General features: G+C 49.9%; 1 protein-coding gene across 1 annotated transcript in view; it reads left to right on the forward strand.

The window, feature by feature from the left end:
- Positions 1-316: 316 nt before the first annotated feature.
- LOC135825603 (uncharacterized) overlaps positions 317-13760 on the forward strand; it is a 19015-nt gene continuing 5571 nt past the window's right edge. Inside the window, exons 1-3 of the mRNA XM_065338212.1 lie at positions 317-794; positions 1798-1970; positions 8020-8197. Coding sequence (XP_065194284.1) covers positions 665-794; positions 1798-1970; positions 8020-8197 — 481 coding nt within the window. The 5' untranslated portion in view covers positions 317-664. The remainder of the gene's footprint in view (positions 795-1797; positions 1971-8019; positions 8198-13760) is intronic.

Consider the following 13760-nt stretch of genomic DNA (forward strand, 5'->3'; position numbering starts at 1 on the left):
TTGTTCCGAGCAGCCAATTTGTATGCTTGGTTGGACCAGGAAGTCATACTGTGTTGTCTGCATTTCATGCCTTGCTATCTGGCTCTGCTTCAGGGCTCGAATGAGGATGCGCAGGGGTTCTCAAAAGGCCTTGCCCAGCCCATTTGTTTTCAAGTGTTTCCAATTGTGCCGCGCCGTGCAACTCATGCACTGCAATCGTCTGAAACTGACAGATTACCAGAGGTGAACTGCACTTGATGGTGCACGATTACTCCGGTCAGCGATCTACTGCATGCACTGGGCTGGTTGGTTTGTCTCAGCTATGCTCACTGCCGTCCTACAATGTCCAGATCAAGCTAAGACAATGTGTCATTGCGCGCTGCATACCGGAGACGGTGCGAATGAAAGTTCTTGCTTGGTAGTCCGCAAACGCATACACACAACACGGTTCTCGCTTAGCAAGTGCACAGCTTATCAACCTCAAGTCAGATACGCCACCGTCTCGGTTGGTTACTGCATTGGCAAAGGCCACTGATAATCTAGGTGAGCGATCATGACCAGCCACTGAACCAGAGTTGTTCCATTTCTCAGTCGCAGAACTTGTACTGCTCTTGGCCGTACGGCAGGAGCCACCAGATGTGTAGGAATATCTAGGCATCCCGCTGCTAGCAACACCGCCGCCACAATGGACAACGAAAAGGGAAGAATGCCACTGACGCTTGCTGTGCATCGCCAGGACCAAAGTCCGACATGGGCTCTTTGCGCTGTTCTGGTGATAAGCTTCTGCATAGCGTTCGCTCACGGACAATCCGGAAGTACGTAATGTAGTTTAGAAACTAACCATATTCTAAAATGCATACAATCATGTATGTAAACGCAAGAGTAAATTCATGCGTCACAAATATTCTGCCAGACACACACTATCAGTACGTATACATACACATGAGAGCTCTCCGGTCATGCATACTGATTTAATTACAGTAAAACCTGTTTTAAGCGACCACCCCACGGTGCAAGCAAAAAAGGTCGTTAATGCCAGGTGGACTTTGGAACCAGGTCCCACAGTTTCTGTGTAGAACTGTCCGTGCATGGAAAAACGGTCGTTATGAGCAAGTGGTCGCTAAACCCAAAGGCCGCTTACACCAGGTTTTACTGTACATGATATCAGTGGTGTTACTGCATCAGCTGGCGCCACGCAACTGTGTGTACATGTAGAGAAAGGTGTGGTGTCCTCTTTAGTGGTTTAACAGTTTTGACGTGTTTTTAATAGTTCGTTTTCCAGAATCGGATAATGATGAAGTCGTAAGCCTTGTTGGGAAAAGCGAAGCGGATCTCCAGCCTTGAATGCAGTAAATATCCTCATTAAATCACACGCAAGAAGTAGCGCTTTCCAGTATATTTACCCGAAACCCTGGGACTCCATGTTCCTCCTTGCAGTTGTTAGGAAATGTATTGTCGTAAAACAAAGGGTCTGCGGAGGAGGGAGATGGTTGATACTGAATGAGTGTTACCATACGGAACTCTGTGGTAGAGATACTGTGTATAAGCATAATGTGGACTACACAAGAGGCATGCAAGGGACTCTGGCAACATCCCCTCCGATCTCGCGTCAGACTCTGCACCGTCGCACAATGTTCACTCCCTAAAGAAGGAACAGCGCAGTTCTTCATCCTAATAACATGATATTTGGGATTATAGAGAAGAGAGTGTAGGGCTTTGGTGTATAGTGGCAAATGCATCCTTATGATGTCACCACATATCGAGCATCATCACGAAAATGACATAATTGTCCAACTTTTATACCTAAACTTTTGCCAGATTTCCAAGGGTCACATTACAACATCAGCACAGACGACATAGAGTGGGAATCGGCCCGGTCGAGATGTGTGAACAATGGTGGTGATCTCGTGTCCATTGGCACTGAAGAGGAGCAGGATTTCCTGGATGATACGTTTGTGGACGATGCTTGGATTGGACTGAATGACAGATCGGTACGTGTTCGTAAAAAAATTGATAATTTAATATTCTCTTCAGAACGGTGTGCAGCAGCTGTCATCCTGAGTTTACTTTATTCGAAACTCCTACCTTTGCAAATGCACTCTCTTGTCTACGTAGCTCACCGCACTAGCCACCTAACGTTACAAGACCACCGTTTGCTAAAAAATGACAAAAACTCCCCCATAAAGCATATTTCCGAAACAACTGTATGGGAGGAGTGTGTGCCAGAATCTAGAACAACGTGGAGTCGTGCTGATGGTGTGGAGCACGGGCTCAGCGTAATATTGATTATCATGTTTCCTGGTTTGTTAGGTAATGATATGAGAGGCATTCTTGGGGAACTCGAAAAGTGTACACGCGTGCATTCAGTCTTGTGACCCGAATACCCGTAATGGATGCGTTGGCCGGTTGGATGGAAGGGAATTTCCATAAAAAATTCCCTTTTGATTCTACATGAAATGCCAAGGTGTACAAGTAGTCTTGTGGAATTCCTGGGTTTAAGACGACGAAACGCAGTGCTTTGAATTGCTTAGTATGACGTATGTAGTGTGTAACAGGTTTAATCAAACTTGAAAAGTAAGAGGCCTGGTTGAGCGCGCCTCGACCAGTTATATGCAAAATGTGATAGTATACATGTGGCAATGGCGCCAATGAAGGTGCTAATAGACAGGCGTAAGACGCATGAGGTGCGAGGGAGTGTAAAGTTATAGAGAACAGGGGAAAACTGTTACATCATCCCCCTCCTATGGAGAGGAAGGAGCTTATAACCCAAATGCTCAAGTGGAATAGAGTACAATAAGCGCAAACACGTGCGAGACGAAAAAGGCTTCGCACTGAAGTAACACAATAAGACGACTGAAACTCCATGCAAATAAAGTGTAATAAGCTCAACAAATGTGTAAGGTGAAACTAGAAGTTCAACTGCAAAACTCAGCGGGCAGAAGCCAAGGTTTTGTACTTCTGAAGTGGAACAATGTCATTACCAGATTCATCCAACAAATAATGTTCAGGCTCCCAAGTGGCATCAGAGTAGCCTTGCCACTTGACTAGGTACTGAAGCTGATTCTGCCGGCGGCGGTGACTGAGAATGTTCTCCACCACATAGCGGGCATGACCATCAAGGTCCGTGATAGGCGGAGGCGTAGGCTGTCTCCTATTAGGAATAGCGTTCTTCTCGTAGGCACGGAGTGCCGACACATTAAATACCGGGTGACAGCGGCTGGTATGAGGCAACTTGAGCTTGTAGGCATTCGGGCCGACCACATGGGTTATAGGAAAGGGGCCAAACCACTTGGGGCGTAATTTATGGGATGGTCGGTCCCGAGCTTCAGGAGTCAGGAGGAAATCCCGGTAGACCATTACCAAATCTCCCACCTTCAGCTTTCCCTCGACCCTTGTCCGATCTGCATAGAAGGCCTGACGAGCTTGAGCTGCCACTAGCGCATCTTGTGAGATCTTGACCGCGTCTTGTCTTGCTTGCAACCAATCAGCTGAATCTCTGCCTCCCTGAATAGGGTTGAGGAAGTCGGGTGGTGCTCTGGGATTTAGACCGTAATTTAAGAAGAACGGTGTGTTTCCTGTAGATGATTGAGTAGCGCTGTTGATAGAAAACTCACAGAGAGGTAGGAGCATATCCCAGTTATCTTGTTTATGATTTACAAAAGCCCTCAGCACATCCTCAACTATTCTGTTTACTCGTTCAGTTAGGCCATCTGTCTGAGGGTGATTGGCAGTACTAAATGCTAGTTTCGTTCCTAAGCGATCAAACAATTCCTGAAAAAATGCTGCCGTAAATCTTGGATCACGATCACATACAATACTAGAACTCAAACCATGAAGTCGAAATACATGTTGAATATACAGATCAGCACTTCCTTTAGCGTCAATAGTAGAGGAAGTAGGTGCTAAATGTACACACTTTGTCAAGCGGTCTACAAATACATATATAGCATCATGACCTGTGTCGGTCCTAGGCAAACCCATGATAAAATCCATCGAGATATCCGCCCACGGCTGACTGGGCACTGGTAAATTCTGCAAGAGACCAGTTTTTAGCTGGCCGCCTTTAACTCGTTGGCAGACGTCACATGACTTGACAAACGCCTTTACATCCAGTCCCATTCTGGGCCAATAGAAATATCTAGCGAGTCTGAAGTAGGTGCGATCTCGACCGGGATGCCCCGCAGTCACACAGTCATGGTATTCTTGAAGCAGGGCGAGTCGGAGTTTGCTACTCTTTGGAATGCATAACCTGTTCTGTGGTGAAGATCTGAGATAAAGATAACCGGGTGTTTCATTTAGAAGGTAACGGTCGTGCAGATTGTCATGGCTTGAATTTTTCAGTCTCCTGATAATGGGAGCAAGATCCTTGTCGCACTTGTAACCGCTGACAATTAACTGCGCTAAGTCTGGATTAATCTCTAGGGTATGCTCTATGGCATTCAACTGAATGTTAGGAGGATAGGATGACCCGCCTATTTCAGAATCACTGAACAGATCTGGACGGCGTGAAAGCGGGTCGGCAATGTTTTTCTTTCCTGGTTTGTGAAAGACCGTAAAGTCATAGTCAGCTAAAAACTCTACCCATCTTGCCTCACGCTTGGTGAGAGTCGGTTTGGTTCGTAAATAGACAACACCCATATTATCAGTCATCAGGTCAAAGTGGCGGAATAGATAGATTCTCCAGCACTTTAATGCAAATACCACAGCCAACGTTTCCCTCTCGGCCGCAGTATAGTTGCGTTCTGCAGCTGACAGTTTCCGACTACAATAGGCTACGGGATGCAAATCCATATCTTCTCCCTGCTGCAGGAGCACACCCGCCACGGCAAAGTCACTTGCGTCAGTTTCTACCGTGAAGCTTTTCTCAACATCGGCCAGTTGCAACACTGGCGCCTCGAGTAATGCTGATTTTAGAGACTCGAATGCCTTCTGTCTAGCAGCGCTCCATTCAAAGCGTGAATTTTTTCCGGTGATTTCTTCTAATGGACGAGAGATGGTCGAGTGTCGATCTATGAACCTTCGGAAATAGTTTGCAAAGCCAAGAAACTTCCTCACATCAGTTACTGACGACGGAGTTGGCCATGTTTCCACAGCACTTATCTTCTTGGGATCAGGGGAAATTGATGTGCCGTTGATTTTATGCCCCAAGAAGAGAACTTCTCTCACGCCGAATTCGCATTTAGACTGTTTGCAATACAGCTCACTATTTCTAAGTGTTTCTAGAACTGTTTGAAGATGATGCTGATGATCTTCCCAGGTCTTGCTGAAAACTAGAATGTCATCCAAGAATACTACAACGAATTTTCGGAGATGCGGTTGCAGAATAGAGTTCATGAGTGACTGAAAGGTGGCCGGGGCATTAGTCAGCCCGAATCCCATGACTCTAAATTGGAAGTGGCCGAACGGCGTATTAATGGCCGTCTTAGAAACATCCGAGTCTTGAATTCTGATTTGATTGTACCCCGACCGCAAGTCCAACTTGGAGAAATATGCACTGCCCTGGATCGTGTCGAATAAGTCATCAATATTAGGAAGACAAGCTTTGTTTTTGATCGTAATTCTATTCAATTCTCGCCAATCGCACACCATTCTCAGAGTACCATCCGACTTTTTCACAAAAAACACAGGTGCACCGTATGGCGACTTACTTGGCTCAATGAATCCCTTCTCAAGTAATTCTGACAGCTGTGACTGGAGCTCGTCCATCTCTGGTTTCGGCAGGCGGTAGGCGGGTCGAGACGGTGGTCTGGCTCCATCTTCTATCTGGATTTCATGGTCGACTGGTCTCTTCGGTGGAAGCTCATTCGGCAGCTCGTCTGGAAATAAATCCTGGTACCTCTTGAGCAGGTTCTGGATGTCTTGTTGCTCTGATTCCTGGAGTTGTGGCCCGGAACGATTCTCCTCGTTTGCAGCAGTGACCCATGCAAGAAACCCCTCGGCTCCACTCCTCAGGGCATGACGAGCTTGTCGGCCACTGATAAACATGCTTTCCACAGATGGCCGGTCGGCTGTCGGCGGGTTAGCTGAAGGCAATTTGGCAACAAAGGGCTCACCGTCCAACTGAACTTCGTTCGTACGGAAGTTGATGCTGGGGTTGTTCCTTGTAAGCCACGGCTTGCCAAGAATAGCGTCGTAGCGAGTCAGGGGGTACACAGTAAAGTGCTGTTCCTCACTGAAGCCCCCGACTGTCACCCTTAGCGTGCGTGTGGAAATCTGCGGGACCTCGCTGGTCGAGCCGTCCGCCAATGTTACGCTCAGCACTGCTGAGCTTGCATCCGTGTCAAGATGATGCTTTCGAACAAAACTGTCTGCAATGAAGTCATGCGTCGAACCGGAATCTATCAGCATCACTGCACGGCGACCGCCGATCTTTCCCTGTATGCGCAGTAGGTCGTGTTCAGGTTCATTGCCGACGCTGACGTTGCTGACATGACACCTTTCTGCAACGGGACAATTTCCTACAGCTATGGGTGTCTCCGGCTCCGTAGGTTCCTGGAGAGCAACGTCTTCAACCTCCAGAGCTCCGAACCGGTTAGCGACTGGTACCGGCGTGGGTGCTTGGGTCGTCGCCAGTAAGCGCACCCCCTTTCTTACTGGCGACCAGCGTTTGGGTAGCGCTGTCCACCCTCAGTACAGTCTTTAGCGAGGTGGCCTGGCTTCCTGCAAGCAAAGCAGTGTCCCATTGCTCGCAGTTGGACACGCTCTTGGTCCGTCAGCTTGCGGAGGCCCTGAGTCTGACCACGGAAGCTGGGCACGGAACGCGACTCTCTACTGGCTGGTGGCCCCGACGCCGGTGGCCCTGACGACTGCTCCACGGTGTTTGCTGCCATGACAGCTTGCTCCAGGGTACGTGGATGCTCACGCATGACCTGTCGCTGGATGTGCGGCACTAGACCCCTGACGAACAGCAGCGCTCTGGTGTGGTGGTCGATTTCCGGCACTTGCAGGCTGAGGCGAGTGAAAGCAGCAATGTATGCGTCCAGCGACCCGCGCTGCGCTGCGGAAATTAGTCCCATACGCGATGTTTCCTCGTTGTGCCGTGGTCCGTACATGTACATATCGCCAAGTGCCGCTTTCAGAGCAGGCCAGTCGGAAAACACTTGGTTAGCTTCCAATGCCGCTATCAACCAAAGACGAGCGTTTCCAGTCAAAAATCCTGCCGCGTAGTCGACCCTCTGTGCCGCATTTGGGAGCGCCAACGACCGTAGGGCCATGTCCATTGCAAACGTCCATTCTTTGAATGTAGCGGAATCTCCTCCAAACACAGGCGGCTCTTTCGTAAGGCGGGGTGTTGGCTCCCACGGTTCCGAGTTCGGATGTATCGTTCGGTTTCCTTGGCTAACGCGCTGAGCGGTCTTGATATCGTTTATCAGCCGAACGACGAGTACGAGGAGCGTAAGCAGAGCGACCAGAACACCTGCCAAAAGCAGAGTAGGAACCATCCTCTGCTACCAGTGTAACAGGTTTAATCAAACTTGAAAAGTAAGAGGCCTGGTTGAGCGCGCCTCGACCAGTTATATGCAAAATGTGATAGTATACATGTGGCAATGGCGCCAATGAAGGTGCTAATAGACAGGCGTAAGACGCATGAGGTGCGAGGGAGTGTAAAGTTATAGAGAACAGGGGAAAACTGTTACATAGTGGCTATAATACTCTGTCCAGTTGGGGGACTTGACGCTTGCCACTCACGCAGGCAAAGCATGCTGGGAGAAATAATTTACGTCAACCCATGTATGTTGAAAAAGACATTCAATTTGTGCTTCCAATGTATAAAAAATAGTAATAACAAAATGGTTTGCATGGGACTCAGCTAGAGACCGAGCCTTTCGCAACTGCAGGAACGCCACCACCCTCAAATATCAAGGCGCAGATGAGGTGGGTGGTGAGTTGATCATTCCCGCCACCAAAGTGGTCTAATACCGTAAATCCCATGCATCTCGATCATGGTCGTAGATCATCCGATTGTGCCTGCTTGCAACGTAAGATCAACTACATTTCAATGTAAACCTGTTTGTGTTGCTGTATTATGGCTGCATGCAGGTGGAAGGCACATTTGTGTGGACAGATATGACGGAGTCTAGCTACGAGGAATGGGCTGGTGGAGAACCTAGCACGGGACCAATGGCGAGAAATCGAGACTGTGTAATGTTGCATGCTGGAGATAATGATTGGGAGAATGAGAGATGTGATCGACGGCTGCAATATATCTGTGAATTTGGTAAATGAAGCATGTGTGTTATGATTGTGTTTCTGTGTGCGTGGGTGTATACTGTTGGTTTTTGTGTGCATGCGAGTGTGTACGTGTCTGTGGGCATGTATTTCTAAGCTTGTAGGACGTATCCCATGAATTAATGACTTTCGCCGTATCCTCGACGGCCAGTACACTATAATAAACTGGGAAATCCTCGCATAGCCTTTCGAGTATGTTAGATCTCATCTGCCAGGCTACAAGTGCCTGACTGACCAGATAGCAATGACGCCCAGCGAACAAAAATAATAATAATAATAATAGCACATTTCGCGTAGTCTAGTAGAGCACTAAATAAAGAAATTCAGTGTTTTTTCCGCTTCTGTCTTGTGAGCATCATCAGCTAGGTGTAGTAGCTGCTGATACTGATTTCTCCTAGGGTGTCGAGATGCACAGTTTCTTCCAGTCTGTCTTGTCTGCTGCTTGTTGTCGGCACCTGGAAAGGTTTTCCATGGTCTTCATTGGCACACCCAGCTCATTCAGCTGAGCGACCAGACTTGTGGCCAGTGTCAACCTTGGCCGTCCACGAGGTGATTTGCCTTGTCAAAATAGCTGCTCATGGCTACTTGCGGTGGCGTGTCCGTGTCCATCCGTAGCACATGACCGAACAAAAAAGCATTTTTCAATTCGCTCAAAGCATCAAAAAGTCAAAAATAGTCAAAGTCAAAGTGCTCCAACTCTGAGATGCATAACAATAGTCAAACAAAAGAAGTCAACTTAATTTGACACTAACCAGAAGGAGTAGTCAACGAAGCCTATGAAAAATACAAGCCAGGAATATCCCTCTACATCGCCCTCCAACTAGCGACAAAGTGAAGATGTTTTGCAGCATGTTAGTTCCCTGGGTAGTGCATCAACTGGGCCTCTCTGCAATATCTACTATTTATACACCACAACCTTAGGAATTTTAGGCTTGCCTCACCATGCAGCACAGACTCCTTCTAACAGCCCCCACATTTCCCATGGTTGCGTTGTCCTGCTGTCCCCTATTCTCACGAGTCGGTTGTGTATTTCGCAAAGAAAAAAGTTCGTTTTTCATGGAAGCGCTGCATCAAAGTTTCTTCCGAACTATACTACTCGACTTTGATCGCTCCTACTGAGCCACGAGGGAGTCCTTGCATAAATGCCCTTCTACCCAATTTTTTTTGCAAAGGTACAATCTGGAAAAGGCGCTCTTTGCCACTGGGCTCCGGCGGATTATGCTCATGAAATCATGGAATTGTGCTTTCGTGAATTCTCGCATTATGCTCACAAAATTCTCATGTTATGCTTTGGCACGGCGTGAAACATGTTCATTTTGTTGTACTTATGGAGTCTCAAAGTTCGGGAAATTGTGCCCTTTTCGTACTTGCAAGTGGCCATAAGTACATTAAAATACATGGATATCACCATACAGTGGTGTCCATTCATGCTAGAGATCAACATGAAAAAGAGAAAACCTTACTTCTTCTATTCATTTGTTGACTTCTTTTGTAAAACGATTTTTTCATTACCAGATTATAATTATTGAACTCGGATACTGAGCCAGTAGTAAAATGTATAAAAAGAAGAAGAGAAGAAACGCATGAGAACGAGTTATGCAGCAACTATCCACGACTGTACTATGCAGCAACTATCCACGACTGTAACAAGATGATAAACGGTCAGAAAGTGCGATAATAGGGTGGGACCAATGCTGTGGATCAATGCACTCGTGCTCAGAGCAATGTCCGTTCGAAACAAGACACAATGTAGTTCCACACGACGTACTTTTCACCGTGTTGTTAGTGACGACTCATCAGGAGTACAAAATTTAAACTCGGATACTGCACCAGTGATATAATGTAAAAAAAGAGAGAAGAAACACATGAAAACGAGTTATGCAGCAACTATCCACGATTGTAACAAGATGATAAACGGTCACTGTGCGGCCATGAGGCCCAACTTCGGGAAACCCGGCTCCGCGACAGGCTCATCTGTGGCCTAAGGGATCGAGCGATGCAACGACGGGTGCTCGAAGAAGAGTATGCCAGTGAGTTATCGCTCGATCGGGTCATGCAGATATGCTCTGCATACGAATCCGCTACCGATACGGAATCTGGCCTCGGTGAGCAGCTGCCCGACCTGGCGTTGGCGGCGGCAACGAAGTCCACTTACAAGCGTCAGCAGGCGCAGGCACAGACGCTGAAGTCGGACGTAGGCACGTGCAGGTTTTGTGGGGAGACTCACCCCAAGGGCCAATGCAAGGCCTATAACCAGACATGCCGCTTGTGCCTCAAGGTGGGTCACTTTGCCAGGGTTTGTCAACAGCGGACCTCGCCCTCACCAGGAACGACGTCTGTCGACTCGCTGTTTGTCAACCAGGCTGGTCCTTCTAGGAACAAGCTGGTGACGGTTGGCGTCGCGATCCAGGGAGGATCGTCATGCGCTATCGGGTGGCTGCCGGACACGGGCGCGGATGTGGACGCCATCAGTCTTACCGACCTGGATGGTATCGACCCAAGCCTCAGGATGAATCTAGTGCCGGACACAGCTGATGTCAAGGCAGCTAACGGTACAGCTTTGGATTCCATGGGCAAGCTCGAGGCTCAGTTGTCCTTGAGCGACACTACCACCGTGTCGACCCTGCACGTATTCCGGCAGCTGAAGACACCTCTGCTCAGCAAGGACACGTGCATGAAGTTGCGGCTTCTCGAGGATGGATGGCCTCACTCCCGTCTAAGGGTACAAAGCGTGGCAAACATCTCCATCCCTCGGAAGCAAGCATCCGAAGTCGCAGACACGTCAGTAGGTACTGCGTCGACGGCGGCTGAGGAAATCCGACGTACCTTGCTGGAAGAGTTTCCAGAAGTGTTCTGTGATACCCCGCTCAAGCCCATGAGCGGTGAGCCGATGCGCATCGAGCTCATCAATGGCGCGTCGCCATGCCGCCTGTATCGCGCTCGCTCCATCCCATTCAGGTGGCGGGACGCGGTGCAGAACCAGCTGTCCGACATGGTGGGCAAGGGCGTCATTGAGAAGGTGCCTGTCGGCGAAGCGTACACTTGGTGCCACCCACTGGTGGTGGTCCCTAAGAAGAATTCCAGTGAGCCGCGCATCACGGTGGACCTGACAGGTCTAAATAAATGGGTCAAGAGGCCGGCATACCCAACCCGAGTACCTCGGGAAGTCGTCGCGTCGATCCCAATGGGGATGCAGTACTTCACCACCCTAGATTCTCGCCATGGCTACTGGCAGGTACCCCTCGACGACGATAGCACCAGGCTCACAACGTTCATGACGCCATGGGGTGCCTACCGTTTCAAGCGGAACGTCATGGGCTTGGTGTCGGCAGGTGACGAACACAACCGGAGAGGAGACGAAGTGTTCGCCGGGTTTTCGAATCTTCAGAAAGTGGTAGAGGATGTGATCGTGTACGACACTGAGCTTGAGGCGCACACCCAGAGGGTTCGCAATGTGCTCAAGCTTTGCTCGGAAAACCAAATCACACTGAACCGCCGCAAATTCGTCTTTGCGGCACCCAGAGCATCGTACTGCGGATTCGTGGTGACGCCGGACGGCTACAGTCCTGATCGAAGCTTGGTGGAGGATCTACACAACTTTCCAATCCCTACCAACCGCACTGATATCCGATCCTTCTGTGGACTCGTGCAGCAGTTCGACGCGTTCACGCCGCGACTAGCGGAGCTTCTATCCCCGATCCGCTCTCTGCTCTCTCCAAAGAATGAGTTTATCTGGGAGGATCCGCAGCAGCAGGCATTTACAGCTATACTAGAGGAGCTGGTAAGCCCTCGAGTGTTGGCTACCTTCGACCCTGCACAGCCGCTTCGTCTCGAGACAGACGCCTCGCAGTCAAACGGTCTCGGCATGGCACTGTGGCAGCAGCAAGTGGACGGGCGGTGGCGTCTAGTGCAATGTGCTTCACGGCACGTCACTGAGACCGAGGCCAGGTACTCTGCAACGGAGATTGAACTGCTGGCGGTAGTCTGGGCAGTCCACAAGGCTAGACTGTTCCTGGCCGGTGCTGATTTCGAGCTGCTAGTCGATCACAAGCCGCTCATTCCTATCCTGAATGCTAAGACGCTGGATGAGTTGACGTCTCCACGAATCGTGCGACTACGAGAGAAGCTAACGCTTTTTCGGTTCGTGGCTCAGTGGAGACCGGGTGCCGATCACAAGGTCGCAGATTGCCTGTCGAGACACCCAGTACGTGCACCAGACCCTGACGATGAAGCTGGTGAGGAAGAAATCGAGCACTGCTACTGTGTTCTCCGTCAGCTGTCGCAAGAGGACGAGGAAACAGGCCATACAGTCCTCCCCGACCTTGGCATTACGAAGGTGCGGGCGGAGGGCTCGACGGACCCGGAATACCTCAAGCTGCTGAACGCCGTAAAGAACGGCTTTCCGGTGGACAAGGCTGCTCTGGACCTCGATCTGCACCCGTACTGGCAGGTTCGGCATGACCTGTCGGTCGAGGACGGCATAGTGTTGTTGGGTCACCGTATTGTCGTTCCCAGAAGGTTACGCCAGACCACGCTGGAGCAACTTCACGCTTCTCATCAGGGACAGACCCGCACACTCCGCAGGGCCAGGCAAGCAGTGTACTGGCCCCAGATCTCCAATGACGTTAAGAACGTCGTCCAGACTTGCAGATCCTGCATCACGCTGCTCCCCTCCCAACCTTCTGAGCCGCTCCTCTCTGACAGTCGTCCGTCCAGACCGTTCGAAGATGCAGCTGCGGACCTCTTCTCCCTAGGCGGCTTCGAGTACCTGGTTCTCACCGACAAGTTTTCCGGCTGGCCATTTGTTGGGCGTTGTGGGAGGTCGGCTACCACGTCTGACGTCACCAAACATCTCGTTCAGTGGATGTCGGACGTTGGCGTTCCTACGCGCCTCACGACGGATGGTGGGCCGCAATTCAGATCTTCAGCGTTCGCTTCGTTCTGCTCAGAGTGGAACATTTGCCACGACCCCAGCAGCCCGTACAATCCTCAGTCAAATGGCGCGGCTGAGGCGGCGGTCAAGGCCATGAAGCACTTATTAATGAAAATTGGCAAAGGTGACGCCTATAACAGCAGTGCCTTCAGAGAAGGGTTGCTGGAGTGGCGTAACACGCCTGGGCCAGGAGGAGCAAGCCCGGCCCAGCTGCTGTTTGGAAGGCCAACGAGGACCAAGGTTCCCACACTTCCTGCAAATCTGCAGCAGTACGCTGCCCACAGCCGCAGTGCTCCCCAGCAGGTCTCATCACAGCTTGGCAAACCTCTGCCCCCTCTGCACGTAGGCGATAAGGTATGGATCCAGAACCAGTCTTCAAAACGCTGGGATATGGAAGGAACGGTCACAAAATGCACGAGAAGAGGACGGAGCTACACAGTGCAGACAGTGACGGGGTCCAGCTTCTGGCGGAACAGACGGTTCCTCCGGCCACGTGCATAGATTGACTGGGCATGCTTCTCTTGCTTTTCCCTTGTTGCTTGTGCGCTACGCTGTGATTTTCGAATTTCAGTTTCAGGATTTTCTTTGTGTTAGTGCTCCCAAGTCGCACTTAAGCCGA

This window comes from Sycon ciliatum, chromosome 10, assembly GCF_964019385.1.
Source record: "Sycon ciliatum chromosome 10, ocSycCili1.1, whole genome shotgun sequence".
NCBI lineage: Eukaryota > Metazoa > Porifera > Calcarea > Leucosolenida > Sycettidae > Sycon > Sycon ciliatum.